The sequence below is a fragment of the Astyanax mexicanus genome, unplaced genomic scaffold (assembly GCF_023375975.1).
Source record: "Astyanax mexicanus isolate ESR-SI-001 unplaced genomic scaffold, AstMex3_surface scaffold_38, whole genome shotgun sequence".
In the NCBI taxonomy this organism is placed as follows: domain Eukaryota; kingdom Metazoa; phylum Chordata; class Actinopteri; order Characiformes; family Acestrorhamphidae; genus Astyanax; species Astyanax mexicanus.
This window is the reverse complement of record NW_026040048.1, coordinates 1,878,160-1,894,147: the sequence shown is the minus strand read 5'-3', so window position 1 is coordinate 1,894,147 and position 15,988 is coordinate 1,878,160. Positions and strand designations below refer to the sequence as shown.

At 38.5% G+C, this 15,988-nt stretch overlaps 1 protein-coding gene across 1 annotated transcript in view; it reads left to right on the top strand.

The window, feature by feature from the left end:
- The window catches only part of LOC103028845 (alpha-tectorin-like), a 219,495-nt gene extending 203,890 nt beyond the window's left edge, over nucleotides 1-15,605 (top strand). The window contains exons 38-40 of the mRNA XM_049473434.1: nucleotides 12,811-12,973; nucleotides 13,319-13,421; nucleotides 15,276-15,605. Coding sequence (XP_049329391.1) covers nucleotides 12,811-12,973; nucleotides 13,319-13,414 — 259 coding nt within the window. The 3' untranslated portion in view covers nucleotides 13,415-13,421; nucleotides 15,276-15,605. The remainder of the gene's footprint in view (nucleotides 1-12,810; nucleotides 12,974-13,318; nucleotides 13,422-15,275) is intronic.
- Nucleotides 15,606-15,988: the final 383 nt, after the last annotated feature.

The following is a 15,988-nucleotide window of genomic DNA, read 5'->3' as shown; positions in this document are numbered from 1 at the left end:
ATTGAGATGTAGCGGGCTCAGTGGTTTAATACCTGGTGCTAATTGAGATGTTGAAATATTTTTTAATTGGGCGCCAGTTATTAAATTAATTTAATTAGATTAATTAATTAATTAATTAATTAATTAATCAAATTAATTAATAACACAAGACATCTCAGGGTGTGGTTTCTACAGGTGACAGAAATTTTCATAACCAAGTTATCCAGAAAAACACACTGAAATGACAGGTTTTGTAAAATAAAAGTATTTATTAAATCACACAGATATGAGTAAATAATTCATTAAAAAGTCATAAATGTAGCCATTAGCTATCAAATCATAGTGTAGAATGATAAATGAGAAATAAAAGAACAAACACGTTATAATGCTGATATGAAAGGAATAAAGATTAATATAACTATTAAGTGAGTATTTCTAAATAAGGGTCTAAGGCATTTTAAGTCTACGAAACCAATTCTTATTTCCAACCAAGCCACTCAAAATGAGTCATCTATACTAAAGACGCTCTATTAAAGACCCGACCAAACCATGACCAACAGACACCATCTGCCGAAAGATTAAACCCAGCTCTGCCTTACTCTGAGTTGTTGAAGTGAGCCTTGGTGACGTCCGCCTGGGTTGGTCGTCTGCTGCTTCACCCCGAAAAAGGATCACGTGAGCCTGTTTGCAGGGTGGGTGGACTTCCTGTGTCAGCACGGAGCCCCAGTAGAACCCACAGGGAAATCCCTTCGCCCTCAGGTGGCTTGCTGGTGGCCTCCGGACCGCAGGTTTCTGGGTTGGATCTGGCGGATCTCCTTTTCAGCTGTACTTTAGCTAAACTTAGATGGAATAATGCTTGGCTTCGTAGATTGTAAAATAACCTTAGATATTTTAACTAGGATAGCTAATATTAATATACTTGAAGATTAAATGCACTAGTCTAAGAAAACTAACTTAAGATGACTAACTAACGGTCTATCCTTTCTCCATCTCTGGCTCCCTAACCTCTCTCCTCTAACTGTTTTCCTCAACTCATCTTCTCCAACTCCTTCTCTTCAACTCCAAACTGAACTGAACTGCAAACTCCTCCAACTGAACTGGAAACTCTAAAACTGTGTCTGCCCAGTTTACTATTAGACTCTGTGGCCTGTTTGGCCCTTGAGCTCCGATTGGCTCTGTGGCCCAAGTGTCTGTGTTTTGATTGGTCTAGGAGCAATTTCAAACTTTGGTGGGGATTCACAAAGGGCCATAAAACCCCCCCTTGCTCACATGGTCAGCATGCTTCAGAATTTTTCTAATAGATCAAACCAAAAGAAAACTCAATTAAACAGTGGATCAAAATACATTTTTCAGCATATCAGTTTGTGATGATAAATTCAGGAAACAAACAATCTTACAATTGAATCACAATAAATGTAATATATATATATTGCCCACAAACAGTTTTGTAATACTCAAGATAATCTTAGAAATACAATGATGGATGGTACTCTGTCAGAAAGAGATCAAGAGTCATGTTATTATTTAAACCCAATTAAATCACTTAAAAGATAATACATGGTTAAACCACTGATAACCAAATAAAGCTAAATTATCAAATGCTAATTAAACCTTGTTGATTCAGACTTGAATGTGTAGGAGAATTCAATCAGGACACATCCAAACACATATACCATATACCAGACACATATACCATTATTTAGTAAACATTCTATAAAACACCTTTTTTATATAGTCAATATATATGTATTTTAAGCAAAATCTTCTGAGTGAGGAATTCCTCCCCTTTGCTGAGTGTTTAGATAAGCGGTTGGCGTCGGAATTTACGATGGTGGGGGAGTAAAGATCTTTCTGCACCCCACAGAATTTGAGCCTGCAATGTTGAAAATGGAATCCCAAGCTTAGACCATTTCTGTCAACTTATTTCTTAGTGCTTTGCAGAAATAACTAGGCACAAACCCCTAAATTGGTACAACATTTGGTGAATTAACAATTTCCAAGGCATTAATTAAGTTTTGACACTCTCTTAAGTCCGCAGTCCCGTCCTAGTGATGCAAATGTTGCAAATGTGTTGCAAATGTTCCAAATGTTTACATTAACTCCGAGGTTTATGACTTGGAGGAATGTAAACAGAATTTTACCCTAAACTCGCATTTAGGGCTCTCGGGCGAGGCTGAGTGAAGAAATAGTCAGTAAATGTCATTTTGAAATTTAAGGTTGTTTGAAAAAAGATTACTCCAAGGTTTTTTTAGAGTGTTCTGGGTTCGAAGTTTCCTTATAGGCCGTAAAGTGGGGGTAGTGTGTGTTTGTGTCCAAGCAATGAAGAAATCCTCTGGTTAATCCACTACATTCCCCCCCCATCGATCGATGGGCCACTGGACGTTGGGTCATCGGTCGATGTCAACGTGGATTTCTGTAGACAGAGCACGTTAGGGTACATCTTTCATGCAATTGGTGTCTTGTTGGTCATGCTTTCTTAAGACAATCTACTACAAGGTCGCTGACAGAGTTTTTGGTCTAATGGATATACAATTTCTCTTTTGAGGTATCTATCAGTTTGTTTGTTTTTTGTAGCTATTGGCTTTTGGTTCTGAATAAAATAGTTAATTTAATGTGATAGTGTGGCAACAAGCATAGGAAAGGGTCACAAATAGTTTGCTAGCTATTTGTTCCTTTATAACTTTATCAAGACAACCTACCCATAAGGTATGCTTCAATAATTAGCCACTACTTAGTCAACAATTGAGAACAATATAGCGGAGCAAACGTAGTCAGAAGGGAAACAAAATATGTTTTGGGCACCTGAAGAAAGGAGAAAAAAAAAAAATATTGGCACCCCCCCTTCTCCACGTATTTATTATACTGCTATGCTAATGGTTTGAAATGGTGATTCAAACTCTAGGTTTAACAAAATATCCAATTTGTTGTGGGTTATGCTACTCAGATAGGTGAGTTCCAGACAGTGAATGTGTGGTACGTTCTCAATTTAACAATTGCGTCAGGTCAGAATATGGTGGACAATGAACACTCAGTGTGTCTAGGTATTTAGCCCCGTATTATGATTTAACCTAGGGCATTATTGGTCCCGACTTGTCCCATGGGGCTTTTGCATAGTTTAATTGGGTTACAGTGAACTTGTTTGAGAATCGGTTTAATAAAACACTGACGATGCGGGATTTGGTTCCAGATGCGAGGCAGTTTGTCTGCCCCTGCATGAGGACCAAACCAATGAGACCTGAGCTCGCGAATTGTTTTGCCAGTGCTGTGCTGGGACCTCACCAGTAGCTTGTCAGCAGTGTAGCACAATGGTTGGTATCCAAGCGTGCTTTTTCCCAGTTTTGGGTGTTTCCGCAGTTCTCCGCTAGAACGGTGAGATATACCAACACCTGAGAAAGTGTGGTTCAGCGAAAAAGTTGTGGCCTGAGCCATTTCAATAGGGTCTGGGGGACGTCCCCTCCATCTGGCAAATGCACCTGCCACAGTGATGCGATGTTTGCTCCTTTGAACAAATTTCATGAGTCTTTCGACCCAATCCATTTGTGGAATTGGCCATATACCACACAGATCTTCTGAAGATTGGGGATGAAAACACACTAGCCTTTTTCCAACAAGTGGCAGATATGTCAATTGTGGGAATGCTTGGTGTGTTTCCCCCATCATTTTGTGGTCCACCCATGGGTGATCGAGGGCCTGGGCTAGGCTCTCCCCCCCATGGCTCTGAGGCACCACGAATGAAGATGAAGCGTGTGTATCTGGGGCATAAACAAACAGGCCCTTGAGCATCCTGAAAGACGCACAGTAAGTGGCAAGTGGATCAAGGTGAAATGCCAGTGTTCTGAAAGAAGTGTTGTCACATGCACCAATTGTCATGTCAACTTTCCATTTGATTTGAGCATTCCGAAAAGCACATCCATCTGTGTAGATGGTGGGAATGTTTTTACCTTCATAAGTATCCAAGGGACTGTGTTTGTCTGGAACCACTGGTGCAGGAACAAGAAGAGAACAATCCTTTTGGTGCACGAACAGAGGATCACAGTTAGTCCGTGGCAAGGAACCTGCAGGTGGTCTGTGAACAGCTGACTTGTCAGCCCATGGAACAAAGATTTCACCGTTGACCGTTGTGTTAAGAGTGAATGACTTTCCAGCTTTTGGGTTGTACTCATCTACAGCCGTAGAGGGAGTCAATGCCCATGAACAGGTGTTTTGTTTTAGAATCATGGTAGGGGATTCTGAGGATGGTGGTTTCAGAACCCTGACAGTGAGCTTCTCATTGATTCCCGTGGAATTTGAAGGTTCAATGAGCTTGTGTGGCTCAATGTTGCTAGCAACATGATAGCATTGAACTCTATCCTGTGCCTTAGGACAGGGCAGGGGTTCGCAAACCTGTGCCCAGATCCTACGATGCTGAAAGTCAATCAATGGTTTGAACCGGTCAAGGAGGTCTTTGCCAAAGAGCAATGGGACGTTCTCCAATGGAGAAATGTGAATTGGATGGGTGAGGCTCATTGGACCGATGGCAACGTGCACCAGGGCTGCAGAATGCAGAGTGATACCAGTGTGCGAATATGGTTGAAGGTGAAGAGCACACTTTTTCAGAGGTATCTTTTTGTTGTTTCGGCGGGCTGTCGCCCTCACCTGGTCAAAAAGTGAATTTGACATTAAAGAAATGTCTGACCCCGTGTCCAAAAGAGCTTCATACCCGAACACATTTTCCAGCCAGGTGGCTAGGTAGAATTTTGGTGTTGAACCTTTCTCGGTTAAGAAACCCAAGAATTGTTTAGGTGGTGGATCCTCCAGGCTGAGGAAAGAAGCTTCCTCAGTGTGGTTGTTTTCAGCGTCTGGCTGTACAACCAAGGCTGCATTGGGGTGGATGGATTTCGCACCCCCCCAAGCAGGTTGATCTGGAGCTTGGACAATTGGCAAGAATTCAGATTCAGCATTGTCCTGCTTGCGTATTTCGTTACGAAATTGTCTGAGCAGACTGCCGTCTTTAGTGCTCAGGTTAGTTGGATATGTCTCATCCTTGTGCCCTTTAGGTGGACACCAACGTTTGTGGTGCTTTGGGCTCTTTCTCCTGAGCGGAGATTGAAGTTTGCTGGAGCTCTGTGCTCGAACATGGTGCTGTGAGTGTTCGCCATTCCAACTGCGTTTTATCCTACCTTTCCTTCGATAGGAGGGCTTTTGGTCACTTTGCTGGGCCCAATGTAGGGACGAGCGACGCCAAGAGTGGAACACTCTCTGGTTTTTGTGGTTTAACTGGGTCTTAGGTGGCATTGGAGCCTTGTGTGCCCCTTTTTGCTTGACGTGGGAGGACTGCTCATTAATTATCAGGATGTCATTTGACTCTGATTTTTTATTAATGTTTTGTTGGAACTTAGCAAATCCTCTGAGAGCCAAATCACGCAGCTGCCGGCTTGTTAGCGTACGAGGGCAGGCTGCGACTCCAAAAGAGCGACTGGTGGAGGGATGGAGGTTTCTCACGAACAATGTTTTGAAAACTTCCTCTTCCTCCATTCCAGGCTCATTTCTATAGCCGAAATAAGCTAGCCTGAGGCGGTGATAGTACTGTAGGGGTGTTTCCTGGCGTCTCTGCTTAATTGCAAGAGCTGCAGCAAGGCCGGTTTGAACAAGGTGGTTGGAGAACTCATTCTCCAAAGCCTTGCAAAGAGCAGGATAATCTCTCTTAACCTGGGGTGGTTGGCGCTCAATGAAACGTCCAACTTCCCGACTAGAGGACACCTTAATGAGGTAGATTTTATCATTTACCGTGGCCTTGGGGAAACGGCGTAAGAAGAAGTCAATGTCGCGAAGATACTGGTGGACATCATTAGAACCGTCCGGTTCTGGTTCAAAGCGTGGGATGTTACGCGCAATTTTGTCCAAATCTCTATCAGAGGGTGCTTGAGGTTGCGCAGAGGTCCCATGTGGCTGGGAACGCTGAGTGAACCTTGGTTCTACTGGCGCTTCAGCACCTTTAAGGGAGACTAGAGGGATTGTATTTGTGGATGGTTGTTGCTTAGGATCCGGAACCCCAGGGGTTCCTGATTTACCAGCTGGATTGATGGGGGAGTCTCCCTCCATCATCAGCTCAAATGTTAACTCTGTTTGGTCTCGAGTTAATTTGACTGCATTGTTAGCATGTGCTAATTCAGTTTGTAGCTCAACCTGTCTTGCAATGGCATGTTTTAGTTTTTCCTGTGACTGAGCTGCAAGTTGGGTAGCTATGTTGGCTTCCTTTTGAAGCAGCTGCACTTCGGTTTTGAGGTCTCTTTGGTTAATTTCAGACTGTACAGTTTTGTTCTCTAGGTCTGCAACTCTATCATTTAAAGTCACAATCTCTGCTTGGAGATTTTGAATGGTTTTGGAGGAAGCAGCAAGTTGATCCTGTGACAACAGCAGTTGTTTCCACAGTATTAGGGAAATCGGATCCACTTGTTGCTTGCCCTCAAGGATTTTAGATACACACTCATTGAGGCTTTTGGCAATTAGTGCATGGAGACCCCCACTGTCCATTTGTTGGACTGGGATGGTAAGTCCTGGGGGTAGACCAGCTGTAAGCTCTAAAAGAGCTTTTTCGGTGGCACACATTTTGATTTACGTAAAGCACGTGGAATCAAACAATTTTGATGACAAACAAGTTTATTTTATGTTCGAGTCAATTAGCATTGTGCCTTTCTAAGAAGAAAATCTGTTAAAAGTGGGCGACCTAAGGTTACAATTAGTAGATTAATTTTAAAAGAATAGTTAGATTTGTTGTCAGTGGTGCTAGTGAACAGTTTAATAACTGTAGGCCACTATATGCAGCAGGTCTAAATATGGGTATAGTTATTAACTATGTACAGGATGGGAGAATTTAACTATGTATTAAGCACAGGTGTGCTGGGTATATGGTTGAGTAACTGATAACTGGATACGTTTTTTTTTTTTTTTTTTTTTTTTTTTTTTTTAATGGTTAATTAATTAATTAATTTCAATCAGTTATTAATAATTGATCTTAATCGATCAATAATTAATCTTAATTTATTTGAAGATGGTTGAATTAAATTGAAAATAATTAATTAACAAAAATTTAATTAACTTTACTTAATCAAATTGATTAAAATGACCAGTTAATTAATTTATGTTGTGATTAGTTACCCAATGGAGATAGCTATTTAGCTTGGTTCAATGTAACATAAAGAGTAATGTTTGAGAGAGCAGACCTGAAACTTAAATTTAACTATTTAATATTAACCGATTAAATGAATGCAGTTATTTGTTTACTTATTCACATACCATTTAACCCAACCACAATGCAAATTCCCTTTATTAACTTAACAAAAAGTTTGTTTGAAATTGGCACCCTCTGGCGACAGAAACACTAAATGTACTCTACAGGATGATAGCAATTACACAAGTACAACACCAGGTGGCGACACAGCTATGTGGCTAAGTGGCTCCCTCTGGTGGTCAAACAAATGAGATGCACCTTTCTGCACTGTATGCAGTTACCCAAATCAAACACCAGATGGCGATGTGGCAGTGTACCCCCCCTAGTGGTGAGGGGTAGTAAAACACCCTTTGAGTTTGAGTGTAAATAGTCAGGCTGTCCACCAGATGGTGGCAGAGGCCGACTGGTGGGAGTGGTCACGCCCACTGATGATGCCACGTTAAGGACCGCCCCTTGGGTCTGGGACCTGGTCAGCAGATTTGACTGACTCAGTCGACTGTGAATAGCAGAGGAGAAGGGCACGGCTGTCCGAAAGTTTAACACAGCAGCAACACACTTCACAAGATGAGCAAAGAGGATTTACATCCTGGCGTGGTTAGTTTAATCACGCACACAATAGACTTCCTGCCACTCAGGGTGGTGTTACGTAAAAGTTAGCTACTCTTTTACGCACGTGGAAGTGTCCAGTACTGCAGGATTTTACGGATTTCGCGCAAAAACCGGCAGTTTTAACTGGAGCGCGGAGTCGATGAGCCGGAGATCCGCGACTCAAAGCTGCGCGAAGGCCTTATCAGATCAACACTGGCAAAATATGTCTATTTTACCGGAAACAGTTCGAACTTTATGTAAGTACACACGTATATACACGTATATACACCCGGGTTTAAGGTTACCCACACACGGCGGTGTGTCAACCAAGCTTATTTTACAAATAAGCGTAATGTTTTCAAGAGCGCTCGCATACCACACACACACACAGGGGACTGTGCGGCGACGCACACACAGCGGGGGACTGGCCAGTCCTGAATTGTAAACAAAAACACGTGTAGAACATGTGCGTGTGTTTCTAACACGCTGGGTTTATGCAGTTAACTCCAACTAGGCCAGCTAGCCAGCAGCTAACGCATTTAATAATAACAACAAAATACACTTTATTCTGCAACTTACAGCGCTATTTTCTGGAACTGGTTATGAAATGTGTATATATTCTGGTCTCGCGGCGGAGAACCAATAATAATCCTGCCCCACGTTGGCGAGCCAATTATGTAGCGGGCTCAGTGGTTTAATACCTGGTGCTAATTGAGATGTTGAAATATTTTTTAATTGGGCGCCAGTTATTAAATTAATTTAATTAGATTAATTAATTAATTAATTAATTAATTAATCAAATTAATTAATAACACAAGACATCTCAGGGTGTGGTTTCTACAGGTGACAGAAATTTTCATAACCAAGTTATCCAGAAAAACACACTGAAATGACAGGTTTTGTAAAATAAAAGTATTTATTAAATCACACAGATATGAGTAAATAATTCATTAAAAAGTCATAAATGTAGCCATTAGCTATCAAATCATAGTGTAGAATGATAAATGAGAAATAAAAGAACAAACACGTTATAATGCTGATATGAAAGGAATAAAGATTAATATAACTATTAAGTGAGTATTTCTAAATAAGGGTCTAAGGCATTTTAAGTCTACGAAACCAATTCTTATTTCCAACCAAGCCACTCAAAATGAGTCATCTATACTAAAGACGCTCTATTAAAGACCCGACCAAACCATGACCAACAGACACCATCTGCCGAAAGATTAAACCCAGCTCTGCCTTACTCTGAGTTGTTGAAGTGAGCCTTGGTGACGTCCGCCTGGGTTGGTCGTCTGCTGCTTCACCCCGAAAAAGGATCACGTGAGCCTGTTTGCAGGGTGGGTGGACTTCCTGTGTCAGCACGGAGCCCCAGTAGAACCCACAGGGAAATCCCTTCGCCCTCAGGTGGCTTGCTGGTGGCCTCCGGACCGCAGGTTTCTGGGTTGGATCTGGCGGATCTCCTTTTCAGCTGTACTTTAGCTAAACTTAGATGGAATAATGCTTGGCTTCGTAGATTGTAAAATAACCTTAGATATTTTAACTAGGATAGCTAATATTAATATACTTGAAGATTAAATGCACTAGTCTAAGAAAACTAACTTAAGATGACTAACTAACGGTCTATCCTTTCTCCATCTCTGGCTCCCTAACCTCTCTCCTCTAACTGTTTTCCTCAACTCATCTTCTCCAACTCCTTCTCTTCAACTCCAAACTGAACTGAACTGCAAACTCCTCCAACTGAACTGGAAACTCTAAAACTGTGTCTGCCCAGTTTACTATTAGACTCTGTGGCCTGTTTGGCCCTTGAGCTCCGATTGGCTCTGTGGCCCAAGTGTCTGTGTTTTGATTGGTCTAGGAGCAATTTCAAACTTTGGTGGGGATTCACAAAGGGCCATAAAACCCCCCCTTGCTCACATGGTCAGCATGCTTCAGAATTTTTCTAATAGATCAAACCAAAAGAAAACTCAATTAAACAGTGGATCAAAATACATTTTTCAGCATATCAGTTTGTGATGATAAATTCAGGAAACAAACAATCTTACAATTGAATCACAATAAATGTAATATATATATATTGCCCACAAACAGTTTTGTAATACTCAAGATAATCTTAGAAATACAATGATGGATGGTACTCTGTCAGAAAGAGATCAAGAGTCATGTTATTATTTAAACCCAATTAAATCACTTAAAAGATAATACATGGTTAAACCACTGATAACCAAATAAAGCTAAATTATCAAATGCTAATTAAACCTTGTTGATTCAGACTTGAATGTGTAGGAGAATTCAATCAGGACACATCCAAACACATATACCATATACCAGACACATATACCATTATTTAGTAAACATTCTATAAAACACCTTTTTTATATAGTCAATATATATGTATTTTAAGCAAAATCTTCTGAGTGAGGAATTCCTCCCCTTTGCTGAGTGTTTAGATAAGCGGTTGGCGTCGGAATTTACGATGGTGGGGGAGTAAAGATCTTTCTGCACCCCACAGAATTTGAGCCTGCAATGTTGAAAATGGAATCCCAAGCTTAGACCATTTCTGTCAACTTATTTCTTAGTGCTTTGCAGAAATAACTAGGCACAAACCCCTAAATTGGTACAACATTTGGTGAATTAACAATTTCCAAGGCATTAATTAAGTTTTGACACTCTCTTAAGTCCGCAGTCCCGTCCTAGTGATGCAAATGTTGCAAATGTGTTGCAAATGTTCCAAATGTTTACATTAACTCCGAGGTTTATGACTTGGAGGAATGTAAACAGAATTTTACCCTAAACTCGCATTTAGGGCTCTCGGGCGAGGCTGAGTGAAGAAATAGTCAGTAAATGTCATTTTGAAATTTAAGGTTGTTTGAAAAAAGATTACTCCAAGGTTTTTTTAGAGTGTTCTGGGTTCGAAGTTTCCTTATAGGCCGTAAAGTGGGGGTAGTGTGTGTTTGTGTCCAAGCAATGAAGAAATCCTCTGGTTAATCCACTACAGAGAGTAACCCCACATTTCAATGTTTTTTTAATGTATTTACAACTTAGACACCAAAAAAATAAAAATTGAATTCAATTAAGTATTTAATCAGCTGAGCTAATATAAAGAACAAAAAAACAATGGTAAAAGCATTAGAAAAAGAAAAAAACTAAATAAAATAAGATTAAGAAGAAATAAAATAATTTAGAATCAAAGGATAAGTGGACAGGCTAAAATGTAAAGCAATAAAATAAAGAAATACATTATTTAAGTAATAAAAGGAAACAAATAGAAATAAAAAAATAGAGGACTAAAACATGAAGTAGCTGACAATAACACAGGGATTACAAAGAGAGTAAATTAAATAAAATAAAAGGTAAAAAATGAGATATAATAAATTAAATGACTAAATAAATTAATAAAAAGGTAAAGAAAAAGTCAGGTAAAACGGTTATAGGCTCTCTAAAAGTGGTTAGAAACTGAAAGCTCGTTGTTTTAGAGTTTAGAGTTTCCTGTAGTGAATTCCAGCAAGCTGCTGCTCTGTAGATAAAAGCAGATTTTATCAGTTCAGTAAAAACTCTAGGAAACTGACAGGTAATCCAGTCAGTAGAGCGGGTCTGATTATTACTGTTATTTATAGAAATCATTTTTGAGATATAACAGGCCATATGGCTGGAGAGTGAGTTATAAAAAAAAAAAATCAAAATAAGCCAATAGTGAGAGCGTGACAACTAAACAATTCTGATTGGCTTTTCTTTATGCTTAGTTGACCAATGAAATTTCTGTGAATAAGAGTGTGAGAGAGAATGATGCACACATATATAAAATCCGCTGTCCGGGTCCGGACCCAAACGTTGTCCAGTGCGGACCCAAACCTACTGAGAAGGACACGCTTTGCGGTGCAGTAAACTCACAGACCAATCACGTGTAGTGGAAGATCACCAAACGCTCTCTTCAGTCAATCAGATATGTGCAGACGTGGTAAGAAAAAAATAAATAAATAAACACACCGCTCCTCACGCGGGATCGAACCCGTGTTGTCAGGGTTGCGGTCGTGGAAAAACGCCTTTATAAGGAGATAGGGAGCCTGAAAACGGGCGGAAAAACGAGAACTGGACCATACTGAATTCTAATTAAATAACTTACTCCTGGTATAGAAGATGCTTCTGCTACTTTTAAGTTGTTTGTCTGGCTGCATTTTGGCTCCAGTGGAAACAATAAACAGTAACAGAATGACCAACAAGACACAAACCATATATAAATACTGTAAGTAAATCCTACACGTGACTGTTTCATAGGCAGTTGTACTAAACTCTTATCTTTGTACTGTATTAAAAAAATGTTCTGTCTCTGTTTGCACTTGACTGGTTATGGTTATGAATAGTTAAATTACAAGAGATTTAGGAGAAAAAAACACAAACCCTAGGCTTAATATGACTGGTTGTAGTTTGCACTTATTGTTTGCACTATATAAGACCTAGAAAGTTTTGTTTTTATTTTGTAATCTTATTTTTATTTCTATTTCCTATAAAATCAGTGTGTGAGAGAAACCAGTCTGTTAAGTTTGCATTATATGATTTTGTCAAATAAAACTCTAGTTTTAAATTTTTGACATTTTCTTTAAAATTGTATTTTTAAATCTCGTCTCGTCTCGTTGTTGTGAACCCAATATTGTGTCTCGTCTCATCTCGTGAGATTAGTGTCTCGTCACACCCCTAGTCTGCACTGTTAACAACAATGACTTCTGTATTACCCATGCTGGGTTAAATTATTTGAAACCCATTCCATTTATTCTATGGGTCTGTGTCTGGGGAGGTTGTTGTAGAATGCCAGGGTTTAGGCCATAATTCTACGCCCCCTAAATGAGTTTTTGCAGAGTTGGATGTATATGACAGGCCTGTAAAAGGATCTTTAAGGTTGAGCCTCACTGTTGAGCTTTTTGATGTTTGTGACATTGTGAGGATTGGAATAAGGGTGAAGGTAATGATTAAGGCTCTGTGTGTTTCCCACCCATGAGTACAATTTGATTTCAGTATAAAATTGAATTCATTCTCAGGTGTCCTAATCCAGAGGATACGACAGTAGAAGTTCTTCAGAACGGTGTCTCCACTACTGGCCGTTTCTCCTTCAGGATGTTTGCCTTTAATGGAGACTATCAGAAAGTTTTCCTTCACTGCTCCATTCACCTGTGCATTCTGGAGGGCAACAACTGTGCAGCGGTGAGTTTCATTCCTTTTTTTCATCCTGACACATCGTGCCACATTGATTTACAGTATAAAATGTTCTCCAACAGGAGTCTTAGCTTTCTAAAGAAATATATATATTTTTTTGCATTCCAACAATTTAATCTTGTTTAAGTAAAAGGAATATTTTTATTTTCCTCTACCTCCTGTTCCTGTGCCTACTTCACAACTGACCCATCACTAATGCTTTATGAAAAATTATTCAGCACTAGGGTGCTTGTTTTAACTGCAGTTACATCAGTCTATCTGCAGCTGAAATAAGCCGCACTCGAGTCACTAATGTCCTTCAGAATTCATTAATGAATCATTTGTGTTTTGCAGCGCTGTTTCCCTGGGTTTCACCACAGAGTTGGCCGGTCTGTGGACATCCATGACATGGCCTCCATATCTGTGGGGCCTTTCATCTGGACAGTCTGAAGCACAGGTAATTAACACTCACTTTCTAAATTTAACTTTAAAAAAACAGTATTTAATAGAATAAAACGTATAAAGATTTTGAACATATTTTATTTACCACAGAATGTGATAGAGGAGGTTTTTAACAAGCCAATTCAATTTGCCATAGAAAAATGAAGCTTAGGCACAGAACCCCAAATATGGGCATGAACACAATAGTTGCAACTACAAAATGATGACACAACTTCAGTGGTCTATTATAGAGCTTGTTGGTGGTAAAGGACATGGTAAACATAATGTGTTGTGTACAGTAAAGTGGTTATTGCTTGTTATTGATACAGGTGTGTAAAGAAGTCTCTTGTTAAACATGGTTTTATCAGCTGTTGTTGAATGACGGTTGATGGTTGTTGATGATCCAGTGCGTCTGAGGGAATGGAGATAAGGTTGTTCAGCTTAGGTCTGGGCCCTTGCCTTTTACACACTGAAATTCCTCCTCATTCATTGGATATTTGTTTATGAGAGTATGCACTGTAGAGGAAAAGACATGCAAATCCCTTTCAATCTTTCTTTAAGAAACACTGTATATTAACATCACCTGTTTTAAAACACATTATTTTTTTTTTACTTCATTACTATTTAATATTTTTTATACATCAGTTGCTCTCAGACCATCAACTTTTTTTTTCTTTTTTTTTTTTTTTGTCTTTTTTTGTCTATTGCAGGCCAGGAATGCAATAATCTATGTATATTAATAAATGAAAGGAATTTGAAATGTAATGAAACTAGCTTTAACTTATACGTTATAAATAACCAGCTCACCAAGCTTTGATTTATAAGATATGGCTAGCTCAACTAGCTTTAACTTATAATTTATTCATAACCAGCTAAAGTAGCGTTGATTTATAAGTTATAAATAACTACCTAACCTAGCTTTAAGTTAAGTAGGTAACCTAGCTTTAATTTGTTAGTTATAACTAGCTAGCCTAGCTTTAATTTATGTTATAACTAGCTAACCTAGATTTAAGTTAGCTAGCTAACCTAGCTTTAATTTATGTTATAACTAGCTAGCCTAGCTTTAATTTATGTTATGACTAGCTAACCTAGATTTAAGTTAACTAGCTAACCTAACTTTAATTTATGTTATAACTAGCTAGCCTATCTTTAATTTATAAGTTATAACTAGCTAACCTAGCTTTAATTTATAAGGTATGACTAGCTAATCTAGCTTTAATTTATAAGTTATAACTAGCTAATCTAGCTTTAATTTATAAGTTATAACTAGCTAACCTAGCTTTAATTTATAAATTATGACTAGCTAACCTAGCTTTAATTTATAAGTTATGACTAGCTAATCTAGCTTTAATTTATAAGTTATAACTAGCTAACCTAGCTTTAATTCATAAGTTATAACTAGCTAACCTAGCTTTAATTTATAAGTTATAACTAGCTAATCTAGCTTTAATTTATAAGTTATAACTAGCTAACCTAGCTTTAATTTATAAATTATGACTAGCTAACCTAGCTTTAATTTATAAGTTATGACTAGCTAATCTAGCTTTAATTTATAAGTTATAACTAGCTAATCTAGCTTTAATTTATAAGTTATAACTAGCTAACCTATCTTTAATGTATACGTTATACGTAACTAACCTAACCTAACATTATAAGTTAACGTTATGACAAGCTCACCTAGCTTTGTTGTGAATAACCAGATAACCTAGCTTGTGTTTATATAAAAAGTGAGTAGATACAACTAAAAAAACCCTTAACAGGGGGTGGAAAATATATTTTAGTTATACTGTGATTATTTATTTAAGTATATTTAAAGTGGCTTAGATCAGTTCCATCTGTATCATCCAATAAATCCATTTTGTGTTTACAGGATTCTTCAGATGAGGACTTTCTGGATAACCTGACTCTACAGACCTTTGTGAACAACGATTTTACCCAACCCTGACCTAATCTTCTTTTAATATGATTAGCCACTGACTCTGCGTGGATTTCTCTTTTTAATTCATTAATCAGTCTTTATTTCATTCTGATAAGTTTCTGTAACTGAAGAAATATAAGATATGCTACCTGCAAAATTACAAACCTGAGCATTATTTAGTATTGCTCTGACTGCAGGATAAATTGAATTCTGGGCGTTGATTCATCATCTTTATGATTACTTTCTATAGCATTTCTCAATAAATTACTCTATGAAGCATGACTTGTGATATCATGTCTTTTGATTCCTTCATATGCTTAGAAATCTCTCCACCAGATCTTTGGACTCATTTTCATTTATTAATATCTTCACTTACTGGACGCATTTCCCATGGATGCAATTATCTCAATTATCTCTAGCACACACTAGTGCATGTTAAAAGATATAAGCAATACAAAAATAAAATATTTACTCCAGGAAAATATCTATGTGAACGTTGGGGTGCATGTCTAAACTGCCTTTTATGGTAGCCGCTTGCACAGTGGAGCTGGGGGAGAACTCTTTACAATGAGGGTACATGAACTAGCACGAATTCATGCAGTATTTAATGAGTGAGCACATAATACAACATTAGTCATCATAATTATGCATGAAGTAAGCATGTC